This window comes from Garra rufa, chromosome 2 (genome assembly GCF_049309525.1).
Source record: "Garra rufa chromosome 2, GarRuf1.0, whole genome shotgun sequence".
NCBI classification, from domain to species: Eukaryota; Metazoa; Chordata; class Actinopteri; order Cypriniformes; family Cyprinidae; genus Garra; species Garra rufa.
This window is the reverse complement of record NC_133362.1, coordinates 29,474,859-29,498,107: the sequence shown is the minus strand read 5'-3', so window position 1 is coordinate 29,498,107 and position 23,249 is coordinate 29,474,859. Positions and strand designations below refer to the sequence as shown.

Sequence of the window (23,249 nt, the reverse complement as noted above, 5' to 3'; positions counted from 1 at the left end):
AATTCTAAATATTAATTAATGCTATATAGCACATAAATAATAATAAATAACACTGCTCTAGATCAATAAGAAGGCAAAAGTGAAAAAAACAACAACAACAACGTTTTGACAAAATGCTCTTGCGTTCCACAGAATAGAACATGGGGTGAGTAAATCATGACAGAATTTTCATTTTTGGGTGAAATATCTCTTTAAGTTGTGACCTTGACAATACAAAAGCCAAAAAATACATGTCCTCTTAGCGCTTTCGTACCTCCCCGACATAAATCTGTAATATACAAACCACAACTTTTATGACCCGATGTTCTGAACAAATAAATAGTGTGCTATCGCTTTAAATCTAAAACGACTAGGAGTTTCCTATCCTACTATGATAAAGGATTGGCTCTTGAATATTAATTGCGCCACGTGACCGACTGGACGCTTCAGAAAGGTTACCAAGCAACATCAGCGTAATCTACTTAATATTCATAAGCCAAACCTTTTCCGTAGTGAGATTCGTCATTGGCTCTGAGCTCAGCAGGAGCAGCGGTGGAAACTGCACATTGTTTTGGATGGGAGTTGCGCTGTCATTGCACTCCGAGTGCATCTCCGAGAGAAACAAAGGCGAAACGGTAACAGCAGCACGGCTTATTGTCTGAGAAGGCATGCTGAAGTCATGCTGTTATTTTTGCGACTGTGATGGCACAGTTTACGAACACAACTGCACATCTGTATCTCATGCGTTGCTGTTTCTGGAACGACATAAATGACACGGTTTTGGACGACAAGGCTGTTTTTGGAATAACGCTCTGAGGTGGATGCTTTACCTCGAGAACCCAGAGCAGACTGGAGAAAGTTACGTTATTGGATATAGCCTAATAAATTCATGCATTGTGAGAGAACAGGAAAGTACACTTTGTAGCAAAACTACATGGAGGGGAGGATTCAGAGTTTAAAAGCTAAAGTCTAATGAAGACTGTAACCTCATTTCTATGTGTAGATCAGAGGAGAACAGTAGGATGGATTTTAGCAGAAGAAGAATGTCTTTCCTATGTAGGACTCAGGAGCTCAGGACGTACCTGTTCACGTTTATGGTGTTTTACCTTTTAGTCTGCACTGAAGGATCCTATTCTAAAACCTGTGAGAAAAACTGCATCTTTGGAAGATGTATCAATGGAACTTGCATCTGTGAGAAGGGATGGGCTGGGGATCAATGTCAACACTGCCAAGGGAGATTCAAGTAAGTAACATTTTCCCTCAGTGTAACAGGTTCATTGTTTGCAAACACAGTTTACAATGTGGCGTTAGCAGCGCCTTAAGGCGGATTACAAAAGTGTGGCATTGGAAAAAAGATAGCTTTTTTAGCTAAACGTTTGCTTTACTGTTATTAAGAGCAGAACAAACAGAAATAAAGGGTTTTAGGTTATTTTCTAAATGTTTAGTCTGTTATTGTATACACAGTATATCTTCAGTAGGATTCAGTAGGGTGGACAATTACTTTGAGAATGTTTCATAAATGCAATGAAGTAATTTATAATTAATTTTAATTTGGCACACACATTAAAAACATCATCATCATCATCATCATCATCATCATCATCGTCATCATCATCAACAACAACACTTATTACATTATGTCATAGTTATCATAAAACTGAGTGCAGAATTACAGCAATTGCTGTATAGTTACGTGGGCCATTCTACAGAATTGATCCAAACTGCTGTCACACAACCAAAAGAAAAGAAAAAAAAACACATTTAAAAAGCATTTAAGTATTAAAATCGTAAATGTTTACTAAGAGCCTTTTATTATCTATTGAAACCCACAATAATATTTAAAATATTAGTAAGCTTGATATATATAAAATCATCATTTAGGGACCTTGCAATTGGGAGGTGGCTGTCCCGAACCCTAACCCCCAAATTTCAACTTATGAAAATGATATCGAAATAATTTAAACATTTTATTCTATTGTTGTTTTTAAAGAAACACTCCACTTTTTTGGAAATAGGCTCATTCTCCAACTCCCCCCGAGATAATAAGTTGAGTTTTACTGTTTTGAAATCCCTTCAGCCGTCTTCCTGTTTTGGCAATATCACTTTTAGCATAGCTTAGCATAGATCATTGAATCCTATTAGACCAATAGCATCGCGTTCAAAAATGACCAACGAGTTTCAATAAAGTTTTCGACTAAGACCAGCGGAAAATGTAAAGTTGCGATTTTCATCTTTACATTTTCCGCCGGTCTTAGTACACGATATAACTACAGAAGAGTCAAGTTTTAAATAGGACAAATATCGAAACTCGTTGGTCATTTTTGAACGCGATGCTATTGGTCTAATAGGATTCAATGATCTATGCTAAGCTATGCTAAAAGTGATATCGCCAGAACAGGAGAACGGCTGAATGGATTTCAAAACGGTAAAACTCAATTTATTAACTCGGGGGGAGTTGGAGAATGAGCCTTTTTCCAAAAAAGTGGATTGTTCCTTTAAAAATATCTTTGTGATTTTCCAAAAAAAAAAGTACTTTAGATTTTCTATGTAAATGATATAACTTTATGTAAAAATGGGTCCCGCGTTTTCATGTCACTACCAAAACAGTCTATGTTTTAGTCCATTGGCTGAGACTGATTTGAATGGGGCGGCACGGTGGTTTAGTGGGTAGCACTGTTGCCTCACAGCGAGAAGGTCCCTGGTTCGAGCCAGGATGCCTTTCTGTGTGGAGTTTGCATGTTCTCCTCGTGTCTGCGTGGGTTTCCTCCGGGTGCTCCGGTTTCCCCCACAATTCCAAATCTATATTCCAAAGTCTAAATTGGCCGTAGTGAATGAGTGTGTGAGTGAATGAGTGAGTGGGTGTGTCCCAGCACTGGGGCTGCACGAGTTAGTGCAGTCTCAGGAATGGGTTGCGTCAGGAAGGGCATCCGACGTAAAACATGTGCCAAATCAGTTGTGCGGATCGCTCCGCTGTGGTGACCCCTGAGTAGAAGGGAATAAGCCGAGGAAAGAGAGCTGAGACTGATTTGAACTACTCCCTTACATTTATGATTAGGTTATATTTATTGTCTAGCTACAGGGTGAGTAGATAGGTCCTATCATTTTGAGGTAAATGTGTTCAAAAGTATGAAAAATTAGTATATCTTTAATAAATGTCACTACCGAACACCATTTTTCTATAATTAAGCACACAGTTTTGAGAGTTATTCCATTACATTTAGTTTTTATATGTGTACAACTGTTCAGAACTGTGCTAGCTAACCATGTGCTGATTAGCATCTTTAAGCTAGGCTCAAAAGTATCTAAAATGTCACTACCAAAACATTTGGTGAGGTTTCGGTAGCGACATCTTTGTTTTTTAAGTGTTATCCTATAAAATTGTCACTGCCGAAACAGACAAAACATAGCACATAATCCTTTATTTGGGAAAAATAACCAAAATTTTAGTACAGTATTCACATTTTTTGTATTTTGGTATGTTTTAGTAGTGTTTTAGTATGTGGTCACTACTAAAACATTACTGTCACTAGCGAAAATGTGCTTTCATGACCAAAACATGGGATGTTATGATAGTGTTTGGTTCAATGTATATTCAAACTTATTATAATAATAAGTTCTTACGTTTGGAACCAGTATGATCAACTTTTTGCCCTTTACAAAGAAAATTTGAATTCAAAATACAACATTACATTGTTAAAATTGTAATTGTTATTGATTTACCTCTGAAAACTGTTTAATAAAATAGAAAATAAATATTTACAAGGAAGATGTAAGCAAAATCGTAATATCGGTCAATAGAACCCTTTTTAAAAATTATATATTACTGTGTTTAGGTAGTGACAAATTTCGGAGAAGACAGATATTCCAAAACTTTCTGAAAATACAAAATGAAAATTAACTGCACAATTACTAGAAATGTGTACCTTGGATATTTGCATACATATAACATTTGTGGAAAAAGATCAATTTTTTTCAATATGTTTCCAACTCTGACTTTGAACCAAGTCTGTAGAATGGCCCAAGTTAGAAGACAACATACAGATCTCTTCAGCATGTCATAACTCACAAAAAATGACACATTTGTATCTAGCAAACCATCAAACATAACCTTTTGTATGGATGTTGAGATTGTGGCATTTCTATCTTGATCATCCATTTTCATCAGGTCTAACTTGAAGTTTCCTTCTGTTGTGCATGCGGAAATTTGTGTGGGAAAACTCATTTGTCTGACCCATATTATAGATAAATGACTAAAAAGATCTTTTTAATATCTCGTTTATTTCTCTGAGACACCAGTGAGATTGTATGGAGAGCAAATGAAGACTCCTGCTTTCCTGCAAAAACGAGCAATCTCATATCTCCAGTTTGCAGAAGAGATCTCAGTAATGTAATAAACTGCCCAGATTTGCTTAGCCATTCAAAATCACTGGAAATGGAATAAATAACTTTTTCTTATCAAACTGTTTCAGCACAGGATTGTCTGGCCAGTTTTCCTCACATTCATTTTATGGCGCTATACTCTTACCGTTTGTCCACAGTTAGTCTCATTTGTGTTTACTTTATTTCTTCCACTGAATTTTGAGGAAGATCTGAAACAAAGTTTATGTTTAAAACTGGGAACTCAATAAAATCTCCTGAACTGTGAAATGAGCACCTCTGAGTATTGTATTCTCAGTGGCTTAAACTAAAGGTTTAGAATACATGAATGCACATTTAGTGGTTAAGTAGTTTGAATTCAGAGGTATAATTACATTGGTGCTTGAAAATGGTTTCCTTCTTAAGTTCAAATACATTGTGCTCCATGTAAGGGATAACGATGTGGTGTGTTTAGAGTGTTTGAACTGGCCTTGTGCACTCTTTGAAGAATCAGCCATGCTGATTATATTCAATCTTGTGTAAGTGACATGTTATCTTTTGCAATCATAAAGTGGTACTTCTGGCTGCAGAGGAGGTGTAAAAATAAGTGCAGACGTAGTTTATATATCCCGTGCTTAGTTTTCACAGCATTTTCATCAAAATTTGGTTACTCTAATGCTGGATATCTAAAAATAGTCACTGGAACATTATGGGCAGTGTCACTCAGAGTGCCTTCTGGGAAGGTGAGGAGCTTATAAAAGAGCTTAACTGAAGAATCTGACCTTGTATTTCCCTTATCTTTGACAATCTCCACAGATGTCTGTTTCATTTCAAAATGCCATGTAATCTCTCAGGGAAGTGCTTGTCAGTCAGAGATTTAAGGAACAGTTCACCAAAAAAATAAATTTCTGTCATTTATGAACTCTCACGTCGTTCCAAACCCATATGAATTTCTTTTCACCTTGAAACACAAAAAGAGAAATTCTGAAGCATTGTAGTAAAAATGAATTGTATCCCCTTTTATGCAGTTACAATGAGTGGGAAAGCTTTCAAGATTTATAAAAGGGATTTGTGTGCATTATTCCAAGTTTTTTTAAAGTTCTGTAAAACATTCTCTGAGAAGTAGACTCAAATTGAACTACTTCACCTTGCCAGTGCACACATCATTGCACATCAACATACATGCACATGTTGAAATTATTGAATAAATTCAATAATATTAATTGAATATTATTGAATATTTGGGACAACATGAAGATGAGAAATTAATGAAAGAATTTTCATTTTTGGGCAAACTATCCCTTTAAGTTGTGCTAAGCACTATGTAAAAATGAAATGACTTTACTTTGACATCACTTCTTATGGTTTTTGCATGGAGATTAAATAACTTCATGCTTGACATAATTGGATTTAGAAACATGTTATGTATGTCTCTGTAGTGGTTTGACTATGCTTTAGAAGGCAAAATGAACGAGCTGTTCTCCAGTTATAATTTATTTACTCCATCCTGGAACATACTTGGTTGTCCTGAGGGAGTCAAAAATAGCTTCATAGAGATATTTCTGAAAGATTCTCTTGTTGATGTTTTTTTTGTTTTTTTTTTGCAGTGAGTACAGTATGCCAAGGGACATCATGTAATGCCTTACTTTAGGCCTCTTTTTAAAGGTGCCATTGAATGGAAAACTGTATTTACCTTGGCGTAGTTGAATAATAACAGTTCTGTACATGGACATGACATAACATGAGTCTTAAATGCCATCGTTTTCTCCTTATATAAATCTGGTGTTTGCAAAAGTTCATTGAAAAAGAGGCCAATTCCAACATAACACAGACTATGACTATGACATTATAGTCTCGGGATCATTAATAGTCACGCCCCCAACATTTGCATAGCCCAATCATCAGAAGTTCTGCGGGTAGGCTGTTGTGAAAAAACAATAGAAAAAAATGGCAGATCACGGAAATAAATTATATGTTCCAGGATGTTAAGTGCAGGGATGGGTTGGTGTTTGTACTCAGAAAGGCACGGAACACAAATAAGGCGTTCTAATAAAAAGGCGAGCCACGGGACACGGTTAGTTTCTTGTTAGCGGTAGCCTGTTACATTGCAGTACATTAAATTTCACTTACCACATAAACAGAGTAAGGAGAGATGACTGCGCGGACGATGGCAAAGGATTTGCAGATCCTGATGAGCGCTGACCGCATCTAAACTTGTCAAATGTGCTAAGTTCTGCCGCTGTAGTATAACGTTACACAAAGCATGTGCGATCACAAATCTCAAAAGTGAAAGTAAAAAGTTATCGTGCATTCAAAACAGCAGTTTCAACGCCCCGCATATTAATAGCGGCTCGAGCTCTGTAATTAAACATATTGACATAAATGTGTTTCCTTCCTGCTGTGAGAGCAAAATGAGCCGCTCTATGAAACAAACAGCCAATTAGAGCAGAGCTCATCATTTTTATTCATGAACCTTCCAAATAAGGTAATAACAGACCATTTTATTCTAGAGAGACAAATCCTAGGGTTGTAAATGGACTTGTAAAACCGTTTCTAGAGCATTTTTTGCTGTAACCTAAGCCATATACCTTCTATGTAGATATCAGAGAACAATTTAAAATATTGTATCAATGCATTTTATGGCACCTTTAAAAGAAAAGAATATGGAATGTGTGTCCTTGGAGCTTCAGGATGGTAGAATATTGTCAACCAAATGCATTTACTCTCATTTAGGCTACTGATATTATTATGCGAGTAAATTTGTGTAAGTATCAGTGAGTGGAACAAAAAGCTAAATGCTTAAAGGGGTCATGGCATGGATTTTTTAAAGTTATTTTTATGTTCCTTCGGTTTCCTCATAATGTTAATAATGTTTTTGCACTAAAAACAAATAAATATGTGGAAAAATGATTATTTTTAAGCCTCATCCCTTCTCCTAAAATGACCTGTTTTAAGGGGCGGGTACTTTAAGGCTTCTCAGTAATCGGCCACTGTTATGATTGGCTAACGTCATTGCATTGGAAACAGTATGTGAGTGTTTTGGCAACATGATCAAAATAAAAGCATAAAGCATCATGAAACCATTTACTTACCATTTGGGATGCAGCTGCAGTCAAATCTAGTACTGCTTCATCTTTTAACAAATGTTTCTTTGTGAACTCTCCATGACACTGTGCCTCATTTACAAAACAAAATGCTCTGAACAATCCTCAATCCAAGATGCCATTAAAAATAAACTATCGACTTGTTCCTTACGCTGGGATCCTTCTGATATCTATTCAAAGACGCGAACGAGCTGTTTAACCAAAACGCGTCAAAGGGAACGTTCTTTAACTTTATTTGTTCTATTGATGACAGACTCGAGCACGTGGACTGTGAGAAAGCATCTGTATACTTTGTCCATTGTAGACAACATAACAGCAGTGATTGTAATTTCTATTTGCTTTTGACGCGTTATGCAAACGACTACATCCGGGTGACCTCGGATCCAAACAAGCCATTTTTGGAGCTTAATTAAATAAATTAGGGATGCACGATATTTATCGGACAGATAAATTATCGACCGATATGGGTAAAAATTACGTCATTTTTATTGCTCCGATAAATAAATGAAACCCGATCCGATACTCTTGCTGGTAAATCAATCAATCAGTCTGGTTTATCTGAGATTCATCTGCTTTCCGAGTGCAAGTGACAGCAGCTGTAAACTGCAGTGACTCTCGGCCTTTGTCACGTTTAATACGTCATCATCTGTGTCGTCATCATCGCCTTCGCAGGTCTGGAAGTTTTTCACGGTGACAGAGGAGGACAATGCTATTGCTATTTGCAACACATGTTTAGCAAGGATTCCGAGAGGAGGTAAAAAGCCGTTAAGTTTTAACAATCTTATATCTCACTTCAGCGGTCGGCATCGCGGTGAATCTGTTTTAGGGGCCGTTCACATGTCGCGCCTAAAAACGTGTGGAAAACGCTGAAGCGCCACCCTCCCTTTCTTTCCAAACCCAAAGTCTTTGCCAAAGCGCTCTGTAGTTTGAACTCCAGTGGCGGCTGCCGTTGCTAAGCAGCCAGGACATGCGCTCTCCATAAAGACGCGGTAGTTTCAGCAAAGAATAAATAGATTTTCAGCATTAAAAATCGCTTGCAGTAGCTCTGTTATCAAATTTATTTAAAAATGTTTATTCCTGTACAGCTTTGATAAGCTGTTTCTCCATCTTGCCAGTGCTTTCAGTGTTATTAAGGGAAAGGATGAAGCTGATTGGTTGGTTCATGTCACATGACCTGCGTTGCGCTTGCGGCATTCTGAAGAGTTGAGATGTTTCTATCTCGATTCTGATGTTTTATTCCCCGCCTTGTACGATTTGGCTGCTGCACACATTCATAATATGATCAATAAGAATGGACTATATGTAAGCTTTACCACAGACATTTGGACATCTGACTTTACTCCATGATGCACTTTTCATTTTTCCCAGGTTGACAAAATGTCAAAGCATTCTATTTTATTTAGAATTGTGGTGCCTTACACAAAAAAATAAAAACATTTTTGAAGAGTCAGGATTGTTTGCTATGATTGTTAGACCCAGATATATAATATAAATTTCATTAGTTTATCTTAGATTTTGTATTCTCCTGTGTGCACAAAATTATCATATAAAAATATGAATGTATTGGTTATCGGTATCGGTATCGGCATCGGCCAAAAGAAGGACTTAATTATCGGCTATCGGTATCGGTTAGAATTTTTCATATCGTGCATCCCTAAAATAAATGCTTTGTTTATAATGAGGTGGATGTTTTAAGCTATGAAACTTGCAGGACTTTTTAATAGTACAAAGACCTCTTATATGCCAAAAGATCAAGGCAAATCGGATTTCTCATGACCCCTTTAATCATAATTATCCTTCATGTTTTCTTTGTAAAAGCATGTTGTTGAAATGGCACTTAAGGTCTGTTAGTTATCGTCAGTTCTGGTCAAGTGTAATTACTTTTTTCCTCAAGCATACATGAAGAGTCATCATTTGTTGTGTATGTTGTGTATCTTTCCACAAGTCTTTATTGTAAGTCTCAGCCCTGCGTAGAAACCTCAGATGTACAGTATTTTGAATATATTGATGGATACATGCAGTTTTATGAGTGGGTGAAGATGTTAGTTGAAGCACTGTAATGTCACTCGCAGATCTTTCATGTAAAACTGTCCTTTAGTGCAGTGTCCTTTTGCTGATCTCTCAGAGTGTGTGTTGTTTATATGGCCATCTGTCCATTACAGGATAAACTAATCCATCTGAAATGGAAAAAAGCCTGAAAAGGACATTCTCCCGCCCCACCTCAAACTTTATCCCATACAGATTGCAGACCGACTGAAGACGTGTGTCTTTTTGCTTTCTACGTACCTCCATATGTCAGTCACTGCTGATTCTTTGATATTGTTTCTCTTAGTCTGTCTCACTGTGCCACATAGACAGTTATTTTTATTTTAGCAGGTGCCTGTGGTCTCTGTCTTTAACCTCTGCTCTGTTTTTCTCTAATCAGATATGATGCACGCTTGTACTCTTGTGCATTCAAGTGTATGTAGAATCAGATGTGTGCAGTTGTGTTTGTTTTCAACCACATTTATAAAAAAACCCCAAATTTAAGTAGTTTTCTAATTCTCAAAAATGTACGGTTTTATGTGTGTGTAAGACAATTAATTTTGCTTTAAGAGTTTTCTTTGTGTCTAAGAATTGTTAAGGTTTAAGGTTTATGCTGTTTCAACAGTCCAGCAATCAATAATCATTTTAACAGGTCAAGTCAAGTGACCTCAATTTGACAAGGAATTGCTACATTTTACCAGTTAATTGAACCAGACAGTAATGATTAATGTAAACAAGGGTTGATTTCAGTCAATAAAATGAATGTTCTGTGTTCAGTACAACTTAGGCTTTATCTACAGCATCTGTGGAATGTGGTTGATTACCACAGAAGGTGCTTTTAAGCTTTTCCGTTCATTTATAAAAACAACCAACAATGTCAGCAGTGCCTTTTTGTAAACTGAGAACATTCGTTTTCTAGTTAGAAAACCACATGGCTACCTTTGTTGCATCACATCGCATTAGAATAATATGCTACAGTACTGCCAGAAAGGTACTTATAACCCATTCTTATGGTTAAATAATATCTGACTGTAATGGGATAAAGGATTAAGAGGCATTAAGTGCAGGCTGAGGTCACTTCTGAAGGCCTCTGACCTGTACTGTGTTTGCTTTACTGAGTCTCTGGTGTGTCTTCCATTGCTCCTGCTGGGCTTGTTTTGATCATCTATGCTGGAACACATCCTCTGCTCCATTCCTCCTATCCTCCCTATCCTCGCTCTATCGCTCTCATCTTCTCTCCTCAGTCTCGCTCTTTCTCCTTCACTACAGGGGTGACATTTTAAAAGGGTTGAGAGGGATGGTTCACATGAAGTTCAGCACCAAACCTGCATGTGAACTCCGCATGTAATTATCCCTCCTCATCCAGTTTTTCACTTGCTGTCTATTGATTTTTTCTGTGGATCCTGCACTTTTTCTCAGTTTTAATAGTGCTCCTTTTCTTAAACTTATCAAGTTCTGTCATTCACCTAGATGGCTCTGGACTATACGGAATTGTACAGATACTATTCGCAATGGTTTTGTTGGCTATATAAGATAGAGCAACAGTGCGAATAGGAGTGTGAGATATACCGGTAAACACGATTAACTGGTAGAAATTTGTCATATGGTAGAGATTTTGGATCATCTCTATCACAGTTACACACTCATGTGACGTTTTGTGCTACAAGGTCACGAAAATGTATTGTTTGCACATGTTTTTAAGCATTGTGGTTTAAAAACAAGCAATTTTAAGCGATTGCAACTCTTTATGCATGCTGTCTGAGAGACTATTTCTGAGCGCTGTCATAGAGGTGCACACGCACATGAAGGCAGTGCTTATAGAGCATGGGAGTGTAGAACAGAGTTGCTTTTGCTACTTTATAGGCCTTGTACGGTTAAATACACACACTTGTATGTGTCAAAATGCCTGTCTTTGCAAGTACCCTCTTAAACACAGTAATTTAGGTCTTAAGTAAAAGCAAACAGCTGACAAAGAAAACACATGTGTAACAGTATATCGGATCCTGATCCTGAGTCTAATATTCCTGCTGTCTGTCATTCATGTTAAGCTAACAACAAAAGAAAGAAAATCTTTCACTCCTCTCTACTAAATCACTTTTCTAACTTTAAAGGAGAAGTTAACTTCCAGAATAAAAATGTACAGATAATTTACATACCCCCTTGTCAGCCAAGATGTTCATGTCTTTCTTTATTCAGTCATAAAGAAATTGCTTTTTGAGGAAGACATTTCAGGATTTCTCTCCATAAAGTGGACTTATATGGTGCCCGCAAGTTTGAACTTCTGAAATGCAGTTTTAAATTCATCTTTCGATGGGCTCTAAACGATCCCAGATAAGGAAGAAGGGTCTTATCTAGTGAAACAATTGGTTATTTCCTAAAACAAATGACAGTTTATATACCTTTTAACCTCAATTGCTTGTCTTGTTTAGCGCTGTGTGAACTCTGTGTATTTTGGTTCAAGAGAGTTAGAATATGTCGGAAAACTTCTGTCTTTATTTTTTCCTCCAACTTCAAAATCGCCCTGCATCCTTGTTTTACATTTTTTGTAAAGGCTGTTTTATCTTATTTGCATGTTCATTTTGTAAACACTGGGTCGTTGCTTCTGCAGCAATTGTAGAACGATTTTGAAGTTGGAGGAATACACAGAGAACACGCAGAGCTAGACAAGATGAGCATTTGAGATTAAACAGTATAGTATATTAAAAATAACCAATCGTTTCGCTAGATAAGACCCTTCTAATACACTTTGAGAGATAAAAAGATAAAACAATTCAGTGAATTGACGCACCTGAACTTTAAAGCGGACTCAACCCTCTATTTATTTGTGGTATTGTCTCAGTCTACTTTACATTCACACTGGTGTTTTACGAAAAGCCAAACAAATTATAATATAATATGAATAATAACGACAATGACAGTAATAGCCATATGTTTTAAAACAATTGCACTGCAAAATAAATGAAAATAAGTATTTCATAGGTATATTATTTTTGCTTTACACTACTGTAGGGAAAATACAATACTTTTCTAATTTCTACACTTAAACTTCATACAGATATTATGAATTTGGACTGCAGTAACATTACCCATTTAAACCACTAACTGTCAGCAATGCATATTTTGCACTTTTATTTTACGCTTTTATTTTGTCAGGAACAACAGTAGAGCCTTTATTTTGAAGGAAAACTCCAGCTTCAGTGAAAACAGGCTTACAAAAACACGTCTTAATACAAATGTAGTGAAATGCTATAATCATCTGCCATAAAAATAAAGCATAACCGGTGGCCAATGCCATCCCAAATGTGTCAAACTCACAGCACATGCAATAAAGAAGTTCACTGCATTCATTCACTGTGAACCGAGCCGTTCTGAGGCGTGCAAAACACCGGATCACGAGTTCATCGCCTGGAGTGTGCACATAGTTTTGAAATGCACAGCAAAAACAGACTTGATGAAGGGATTAAGCCATATTGTGCTTTCAGTTTTAGTTCGTTTGACAGATTTTGTACCAAAGCATAATGGCCCAAAACACAACTTTAAAAACCTTTTATGTTAGAATAAGAAGTGTAAATGAATTTAAAAACTACACTTTTTGCCCGGGTCGTTTTATATCGTCATGTTATCGTGATAGATCAAAAGAGACAGTAAAGATGTTAAAAATATTACAAAAGATTTCTATTTCAAATAAATGCTGTTCTTCAGAACTTTATATTCATTGAGGAAAAAAATTGTTTAATGTATAATTTTCAGCTCTGTTCACCCATCATCTTTGTTGTCTCCACAGTTTGGCCTTGTGTTTTGTCTTGCCTAACTTTGGCCATGTCCACACTAATACGTTTTCGTTTGAAAACGCATCTTTTTCTCTCAGTTTTGGCCTTTCGTCCACACTGAGACGGCGTTTTTGTCAAGGAAAATGGAGCTTTTTGAAACGCTTTCCAAAGTGGATAAATTTGAAAACGCCGTTTTCGCCTTGTACTAGTGTGGACTGTGAAAACGGAAGCTTTTGAAAACGATGACGCATGTTTAGTCATGTGACGCATATTATACCAATAGATATCTATGTTTACAGCAGTAATTGTGCCTGTGCTATTCACTGTCACACTGCTGCTAAAGAGATTTACCTTGCACACTCTTCAAATTACAGTCCTAAAATGATGGCAAAAAATTTAGTCACAGTTGCTGTCCTGCAAAACATGACGACAACTGCTTTTCAGATAAAATATGAGTGAGCGCGACATAGACGCGTCAGTGAACGATGAGATATTTCCGTAAATGATCCCGGCAGAAGAACTGCGTGAAAACTTATTAGGCTACCTCTGTATAATTTTGAAGGCTTTACGCATGCGCAGTAAGGCGAATTTGACATTTTCCTACGTTTCAGTGTGGACGAGAATCTTTTGGAAAATGCTTGGAAACGCTAGTGTGGACGGAGAGCATTTTAAAACGAAAACTCCGTTTTCAAATGTATCCGGATTAATGTAGACATAGCCTTTCTCACTGTTTTCAGCTCCATACTCCAAGTGTATCTGTATGCAGCCAGTATATGTTCTCCTCTTCCTTCTCTCCTCTTGAAAGTGGTGGAAATGACCGCAGTCTGACACAAAGAGCATGCCAGTCAGTCAGTCAGGATCCCTGTGGGATTGTCCTCGGCTCTATGATATCACCTCGCAGGCATGATTCTGAAGGCTCTGTTCAGGGTGTGGTGCTCTGGACGCCACAGCATGCTTTGATTATTTGAGTTGAACTCTGGGTCTGCTCTTGGCTGACTGCAGAGAAGCATCAGCGCACATGAGCACTATTGTCAACAAGCTGTGTCCGATTTCTCACAGCAGGCCCAGATGAGCAGGGCTGAGAGGCCAGATCTGTTGTCTATAGGGATGCAGCCCCTCATCCTCCATGGCAGTCGTACAATTTGGGAGGTGGCCAGTGTTTAGTGGCTCCCTAGTAAATTCAAATATAAATGTGAGAGTAAACTCCGATCCCCAGGCGTAAGGGTGTGTTGGGAAGACTTTGTGTGTGTTTGTGTAAAGAAGAAAAAGTGTGTTTTTCTATGTCTAAGTTTAGGGGGTTGTTTGTGAGGTTTTGTTTGTGGTTAAGAATGTCAGGCATGCTGACTTGTAGGAAATTATTTTGATGGGTTCGGCATGCCCTGTGTTTCCTGTGTATGTCATCACAGATCTAGACTCAAGTCTATCAGTGTAGTGAATTTGTTGCACAATATCTATTTTCATGCAGATTTTAAATAATAATTTTATTGAAATCAAAAAGAATAAGAATTAGACTTTTTTTGGTTATTATTATTATTATTGTTATTATTATTATGGCTATTTTAAAACCTTGGCCATGCCTGTCATGCTGTCTGGGGTTGAGTAATGTGACATTTGTGGTTTAAGATGTAATCAACCAACCATCAACCCATGATGCGCTAGTACCATGGCTACAGAAATGAATAATGGAAATATATATATATCAGATTTCCTATAATTTGTCAAATGAAATGTTTCAACGCTGAATGTTGGATTTTGTGCCACTACAGAGCCATGAACGATGGCAAAGTAAAAATAAGTATATAAAATTAGTTATCATTTTACAAAACTTTTGTATACATTAACAACATGAACTAACAATAAACAATACTTTTATATCCTTTTGGTAACTTTAAAACAAAGTTTGATTTGTTGACTACTTAATGCATTAACTAACAATGAGCAATACATTTGTTACAGTACAACTGTTCATTGCTAGTCCATGTTAGCTCAAGTCCATTCAATAACATTGATAGACACAACTTTAGTTTTTAATAAAGTGTTAGTAAAAGTTGGAATCAACATGTTGGAATTAGTATTTTTCATTGTTAGTTTATGTAAACTAGTGCTGTTAACAAATGGACCTTTATATAAAGTGTTACTAGCCTATTTAATATATTGGTTAACATTAATTTTTACATATACAACTTAAATATGAAAATACATTATGCAGCAGTTCAAAAGTTTAGGATCAGTAGGATTTTTGATGTTTTTTCTTGTTTAAAGAGGTTTCCTATGCTCATCAAGGCTAAATTTGTTTGACCAAAAATCCAGTAATAATGTGAAATATTATTGCAATGAAAAATTTATAAACTGTATAAAAAAAATAACTATTTTCTGTGTGAATTTTAAAATGTAATTTATTCCTGTGATGCAAAGCTGAATTTTCAGCATCATTACTCCAGTCGTCAATGTCACATGATCCTTCAGAAAGCATTCTAATTTATATATTTAATAAATAAAAAGTTAAAAAGAACAGTATTTATTTAAAATAGAAATCTACTAACTACAATTTAAAAGTGTGTGGTCAGTACATTTTTATTGTTTCTTTTTTTTGAAAGAAATTAATACTTTTATTCACCAAGGATTAAAAAGTGACAGCAAAGACTTATATTGTTAGAAAATATTTCTATTTTGAATAAATGCTTTTCTTTTTGACTTTTATTCATCAAAGAATCCTGAAAAAAAAAAAGATTTACAGGTTCCAAAAAAATATTAAGCAGCACAACGGTTTTCAACATTGATGATAAAAGTAATAAATCACCATATTAGAATGATTTCTGAAGAATCATGTGACATTGAAGACTGGAGTAATGGCTGATGAAAATTCAGCTTTGCATCACAGGAATAAAATGTATTAAAAAAAACAAACAAACATTATTTTAAACTGTAATAATATTTCACAATATTACAGATTTTTATTTTTTTTTAATAAATGCAACCTTGATGAGCATAAGAGTATTCTTTAAAAAACATTAAAAATCTTACTGATCCCAAACTTTTGAATGGCATTGTAACTACACTGGAAAAATGGGTGTGGAATTCACCTATTTTTATGTATTAATTTATTTATTTATTTTACAATTTTCTCTCGGAAATTTCTAGCAAATTTCACAAATATTTACAAAAAAATTAAACATTGAATTTAAACTAAAAACTGAAAGTAGAAACTAAAATAGAGATTGAAATAGTATTTTCTTATAAAATGTACTGTAATCTGCGGAAAATAATAATAAAATAAACAAATATGTAATATATTTATGAATTAACATTAAATAAAAAAAATGCTGCTCACTGTCAGATCATGCAACTAGTACAACTGTCGTAATTCACGCACCCTCATGTCGTTCTAAATCTGTACCCTGTATTTTTTTTATGACTATTTTTATTTTTTTTCTGTGGTATACACACAATATGTTAGGCAGAATAACAGGCTTAAGCCCTATTTGGATGATAGTTGTTTCTCATGTGGGCAGAAGTTATTGTCACCCTTTACAATAGGGCTGGGCGATTAATCGAAAAATAATCGAAATCGACATTCAGAACCTATAATCGTTAAAATTTTTCCAGGAAGATTATTTCAATTACTTTCCCTTTAAAAAACACAAGCGCTCCGTTCCGTTATTCCGCCGACATGTCGATGGAGAGCTTAAACAGTATTTATACAGTAAAAAGTATTTTTACAGGATATCCCTCTGGGCCTCTTCGGTCATTTCTGACCGAAAAATTTTATGTTTTGAATTTTTAAAAATCGTAGCTTCATCAGAATGAGATGACACTTGGTGACTTTTGTTGCATTAGCTATGTGAGTACAAAAAAAAATCAGTGACATGATTCGGATATGTTAAAGGGTAAAAAAAAAAATAGTCACACTTGGCTCCTTCGCGGTCAGAAATGACCGACATAGGAAATGAATGGGAAATACGAAAAAATGTGATAATTCAGATAATCTTTTGATAATACAAGCTACAAATGAGCAACTGTGCTGAAAAGAAGTGTTCAGCAAGCAAGGACTGACACTCTAAAATAACAAAAGTACAGAACTGACACACACACGCACACACACGCGCACACACGCGCACACAGACACACACACAGACACACAGAAATAAGCAGAAAAATGCAAAACCTGATATTTATCCAATCAAAAAAATATCTAAACCTTGCCAAAATTTATCTTTTAGAATGTCTGAATATATTTCTAAATGCAAAGCCTAATAAAATGAAGAAACAGTAAAAAGAAAAAAAACAATAGGAATCCCAAAGCCCCTGTATATATGTATATAGGGAGATACAGGAGGTTACATGGCATTACACAAGTTTTTATTTTTTATGCCACTAGATGGTGCAATTTTCACTTTAAAAAAATGGATTTTAAATGCTTTTACTCTATTTTAATGTGAAATGTTGTATTTATTGAAAAATAATAAATACATAATTAATTAAAAAATATAATATAAAATATAATTCTACTGGGAAAAAATTGCTCATTAAAACTGTATAAATATTGCATAGATTCATAAAAAATGCTCAAAATTCTAAATAATAATTACAAAATATTATTGAACAAAAATATATTTAATTGATTTTCCTGAAGAAAAAAAAAAGTTACTTTTTAAGGCTTCGGTCACTTTTGACCGCGAGGGAGCCAAGTGTGACCCCTTAATGAGGAGGCCCAGAGGGATATACAAGGGTAATTTTATTTAGAGGAGATACTGCTTATTTTCTACTTTTAATATGAAAAACATTGACAATTATTTATTTTGTTTCCAATAGTGCAAGTTATTTATTTTCACTAATTTAAGAAAAATGTGACTTTTCGTTTTAAGCAATGCTTGCTTTAATTTCAGTTGTTCAACACTGATGTTCAATTAATAATCATAGATCGTAGATAGTGTGTTTCCTTCAATTATTTTAAAATCAAGTAATGCACCCTTCATCCAAAAATCTCTCGCTTGTAATATGTGAACATATTTACTGTACAAAACTTGTCAGTGAACTATGAGGGCAAAAAAATAATTATTATATAAATATAATTAAATATAATTTTATTAATAAATAAAATAATCGTTCATTAATCGTAATCGGGTTAAAATGTTCAATTAATCGAGATTTTGATTCTAAGCCAAATTGCCCAGCCCTACTTTACAATGGTAGTCAGTAGTCGATTTTATTGCCATCTGAATCCAGAATGTCAGTGTTAATCTCTCACCACCTGCATAAAAATCCCCAGCAGAATTACCTACTGTTTTTTGACAAACACCAAGGTTGTGTGGCAATTTAATTGCCATCTGAATCCACCTCTTTTTACAAGAAGAAATCGATTTCTCCACTGTAAATAAATCGGCATCCAAATCCATGAGTTTGATCACTGATGTGCCATGTAAATTTATTTTTACAAACGTTCACATGAGAAACAATTACTGTCGTAATAAGGCTTTAATCACAATTTACTTTTATATAGGGAAAATGCTGTGAAAGTGAATAGTTACCAGTGTTGCCAAGTCTGCAGTTTTCCCGCAGAATTGGGCTCCTTTCATACTGTTGTAATATTTATAAAACGTAATATTTAGCCCCTGGAATGCTCATTTTACCAGAGGAACCCAACCACAAAACCGTGTATTTTACCCCCTCTAAATGCGATTGGGCTATTTTTGTTGTGAAAACCTGGCAACCCTGATAGTGACTGAAGGTGTCAGTCAGTAGCATTCTTCCTAACATCTGCTATTGTATTTGTTTTGGGTTTGAGAACATGAGGGTGAATAAATGATAACAAATTTGTCATTTTTTGGTTGAACTGTCCCTTTAACTAACGATTGCCCGGTTCTCTGTGGCCTCTTTTATTATTTATATTAGCAATGTCCTGGCCACACTGATCACAGAACAATCCCACATGCTGCCAACACAAGCCTCATAAAGCAGTTTTTAATCCTGAGCTGTAATCCCGCACAGTACAATCACAGTGGCAGTTCCTCTCATTAGGGAGATGGAACGGCAGACTTCAGCACTAATCGCTGTGATCTGTGTTTGTGATCCAGTACCCAACCGTGCTCTGTTTTCAAATGCCACAGTGTCTGTTCTGTGTGATCCTGTGGGTTGAGTTACTCCTGACTGTTGTCTGAAGATGACATAAATGCTAGTGCAATATACTCTTCACAAATCCAAATCATACCGTTGAGACATTTTGACGTCACTTTTGGGCTTGCTAATGTTCTACACACATTGGAGCATCAAGCTCTGTTTTAGCTTTTAATATATACTCAGGGTCTGGTCACCACAAAGGACTTCATAGGAAAATATAGTGAATATTCATTTACACTTAGTCTCATGCTAAGCCGCTCTAGACCTCACCCACTAATTAGCACTTTTACAGTCTCTCTGCGTCTGCGTCAGAACACTTCTACTCCAGTCTGGTTTTTATTTATGAGATGCGTATGTTTAGATGATTTTAACAGCCTCTTTATCTCTGTCTGTTGGACTAGGTTTCAGTTGGACGCCAATGCTCTCAGACCTGCTATGAAGTCTATACTTTATACAATAAATATTGGTTTAAAATCAATGTGTTGACATTAATGCTGAGGCTTCTATTTTGGATGAGTAAATTGCTCTTCTACTGGTTCAAAATTAAAACTAACACTTTTGCCATTTTCAGCTGGGACATGTTTCTTCTGAGAATTAACGTGGAAGTTACACTACCAGTCAAAAGTTTTTGAACAGTAAGATTTTTAATGTTTTTTTTAAAGAAGTTTCATCTGCTCACCAAGCCTGCATTTATTTGATCCAAAATACAGCAAAATCAGTAATACTGTGAAATATTTTTACTATTTAAAATGACCGCTTTATATTTGAATACATTTTAAAATGTACGGTAATTTATTCCTGTGATCAAAGCTACATTTTCAGCATTATTACTCCAGTCTTCAGTGTCACATGATCCTTCAGAAATCATTCTAATATGCTGATTTGCTGTTCAAGAAACATTTGAGTAATTAAAAAAAAAAAAACTAAAATAAAAATCTTGTGTCTGTTTTTTTTTGAGAAAATAAAAAAAATTATACTTTTATTTTAAAAACTACTCATCTGTTTTTAACATAATAATAATAATAATAATAATAATAATAATAATAATAATAATAATGATAATAATATTTAATAAACGTTTTTGAGCAACAAATCAGAATATTAGAATGATTTCTGAAAGATCGTGTGACTTTAGTAATGATGCTAAAAATTCAGCTTTAAAACCAACAGAATAAATTACATTTACATATTCATATTCATATTCATATTCATATAAACCACAGTTATTTTAAATAATAAAAATGTTTCAGAATGTTACCGTTTTTGCTGTACTTCGGATCAATAAAGGCAGGCTTGGTGCATTTATATATTGGTGTTATTTTAGTATTATTTTATTCTTCAACATTTTTTATTATTATTTTGAATTAGTAATTTTGAATTAATACAATAAATTTGTTCGTTTTCTGTGTTTTTTTAGCATTTAATTAATTTTAATTAATTTTATTTAATTTTACGTTTTTTTTTTTCTATTTTAGGACTTCAACTTAAGCTTATTTCAGTTGCTGATTTTCATTTATTTTATTTATTAGATTTTTATCTAAAATTTAGATTTTATTTTCAGTTAATTTCAGTAAATGTTTTTATTAGTTTTAGTTTTAAATAAATTTACACAAAAATATCAAGTAGCACAATTGTTTTCAACATTGATAATAAGAAGAAATGTTTCTTGATCACCAAATCAAAATATTAGAATGATTTCTGAAGGATCATGTGACACAGAAGACTGGAGTAATGATGCTGAGAATTCAGTTTTCAAATTGTAATATAATTTACAATAATATTGTTTTTATTGTATTTTTTAATAAATAAATAAATAAATGTAACCTTGTTGAGCATAAGATACTTTTTTCAAAACATTAAAAATCTTTCTGACCCCAAACTTTTGAACAATGGTATACAAGACTTGTTGATACGTAAATAAAAAAAAAAACACAACTTTCCTTAGCGGCCACATCTGAATCAGTCCATGAAATCAAAATGTCTCAGTAATAGCTGCTACTCAAACTTCGTACAAAAGCTACTACAAAAACGAATCCTGTCCGAACAGTAGGAAGTGTAATGTGAGTATATAACCTGTGGGAATGTTTTAGTTTTATCCTTCCCTGTTGAAAGGAAATCCATTCTGTCTCTGAAGTGGTTTGATGGGATAAATTTGGATTAGTGTAGTGCTGAGGAGGCACTGATATTCAGTCTTTGATTCGGGCTGAGAGGGCTCTGCTGTCAGCAGAACTTTATTGATATGAAGTGAACAGGCTGTGCTGGTTCAAAGCATCATGTAGCAGGTGCTCTGCTCCGAGTAATCTGTATTTGTAAGTGCTGGCACGACCGCTGAGAACCTTTGTGAAGTGTGTTTGTATGCGTTTAACTGTCCTTAATACAGATAACATTACAATTCACTGCACTCTTGTTTTCCCAATCCACAGGGAGTGGTTGTTTCACTATTACAGCAATATTTTTTGGCTTTTAGGAACTGCTTTTCCCAGCAAAATTTTAAAAAAAGTGGAACACAAGTCGCTGGGAAGTGAACTCGCAGCAAAATGCAAGTGTTGTAAAATTGCTGGATTACCTTTTCCAGTCTACCACATCTACTATTGGTGCAAACCATACCTTTCAGTCTTTTATCTGAATTGCTTCTATTCACACATCAACATCGAAATGCTCTTTCTGTGATGTCTTTTGCAGGAAATGACTTTTAAACCAGTGGTTCTCAGCCGACTCCAAGGCTGTGCTTTGTCTGAGACAGTACTGATTACTGTATAAGTGGACCCTTGGTACTTCTGTAAGACAAAAAGGGTGTTAGTTTAATGTTGTACATCTTTATTTTATATAGGTGTCCAATTATCACTTTTTAACTATTAACTATGACTATGACTTCTAATAAACAGCCAATATGCTAGACGCATTACAAGTAATGCGAGTTATGTAATCCGATGATTTTTTTTTCAAGTAACTAGTAGGGTAACAAAAAAGTAATCTAAAAGTAATCAAAAAGTAGTCTGATTATATTACCTAAAATGTGTAATGTAATGCATTGCGTTACTAACTACAGTGTTTGTGATTTAATTTGGAATCAGTAACGGATTACAAACTATCTATCTATCTATCTGTCTATCTGTCTATCTGTCTATCTGTCTGTCTGTCTGTCTGTCTGTCTGTCTGTCTGTCTGTCTGTCTAATCTATCTATCTATCTAATCTATCTAATCTATCTATCTAATCTATCTATCTAATCTATCTAATCTATCTATCTAATCTATCTATCTAATCTATCTTCAGTGCCTTGCCAAAGTATTCATGTTAAACTGTATGTTAAATTGTTTTTTAATTTAACATGCTTTAAATTGCTTTAAATTACTTTTTTCCACATCAATCTACACTCCATACGTCATAATGGCAAAGCAAAAAAAGTTTGCAAATTTATTTAAAAATAAACTTAAATGATTCCATTGCATAAGTATAAGTATACCCTTATCTGGGACAGTTGAAATTTAGCTCAGGAGCATTCATACTGCTTGTTTCTACACTTTGAGTGGAAGTAAACTGTTGCAAATTCAATTGAATGGGTATGATTTGGAAAGGCACATGCGTCTTGCGTGAGGTAAAAAAAAACTGCCTGTAGAGCTCAGAAACAGGACTGCATCAAGCCACATCTTGGGAAGAGTTCAGAAATTCAGAAAATTCTGCTGCATTGAAGGTTTACAGAAGCTTGTAGTCTCCATTATCCTTAATGGAAGAAGTTTAAAACAACCAGGATTCTTCCTAGAGCTGGCCTCCTGGCCAAACTGAGATACTGATGGAGAAGGGCTTTGCTTAGAGTGGTGACCAAGATCCTGATGGTCACTCTATTTGAGCTCCATGATCATATATGCAGAGGAGAGAAGTTTACACAAAGACAAACAT

The 23,249-nt window shown here is 35.0% G+C and overlaps 1 protein-coding gene across 1 annotated transcript in view; it reads left to right on the top strand.

The window, feature by feature from the left end:
• The first annotated feature begins 1,001 nt into the window (after positions 1-1,001).
• The window catches only part of atrnl1a (attractin-like 1a), a 326,819-nt gene continuing 304,571 nt past the window's right edge, over positions 1,002-23,249 (top strand). The window contains exon 1 of the mRNA XM_073834640.1: positions 1,002-1,222. Coding sequence (XP_073690741.1) covers positions 1,002-1,222 — 221 coding nt within the window. The remainder of the gene's footprint in view (positions 1,223-23,249) is intronic.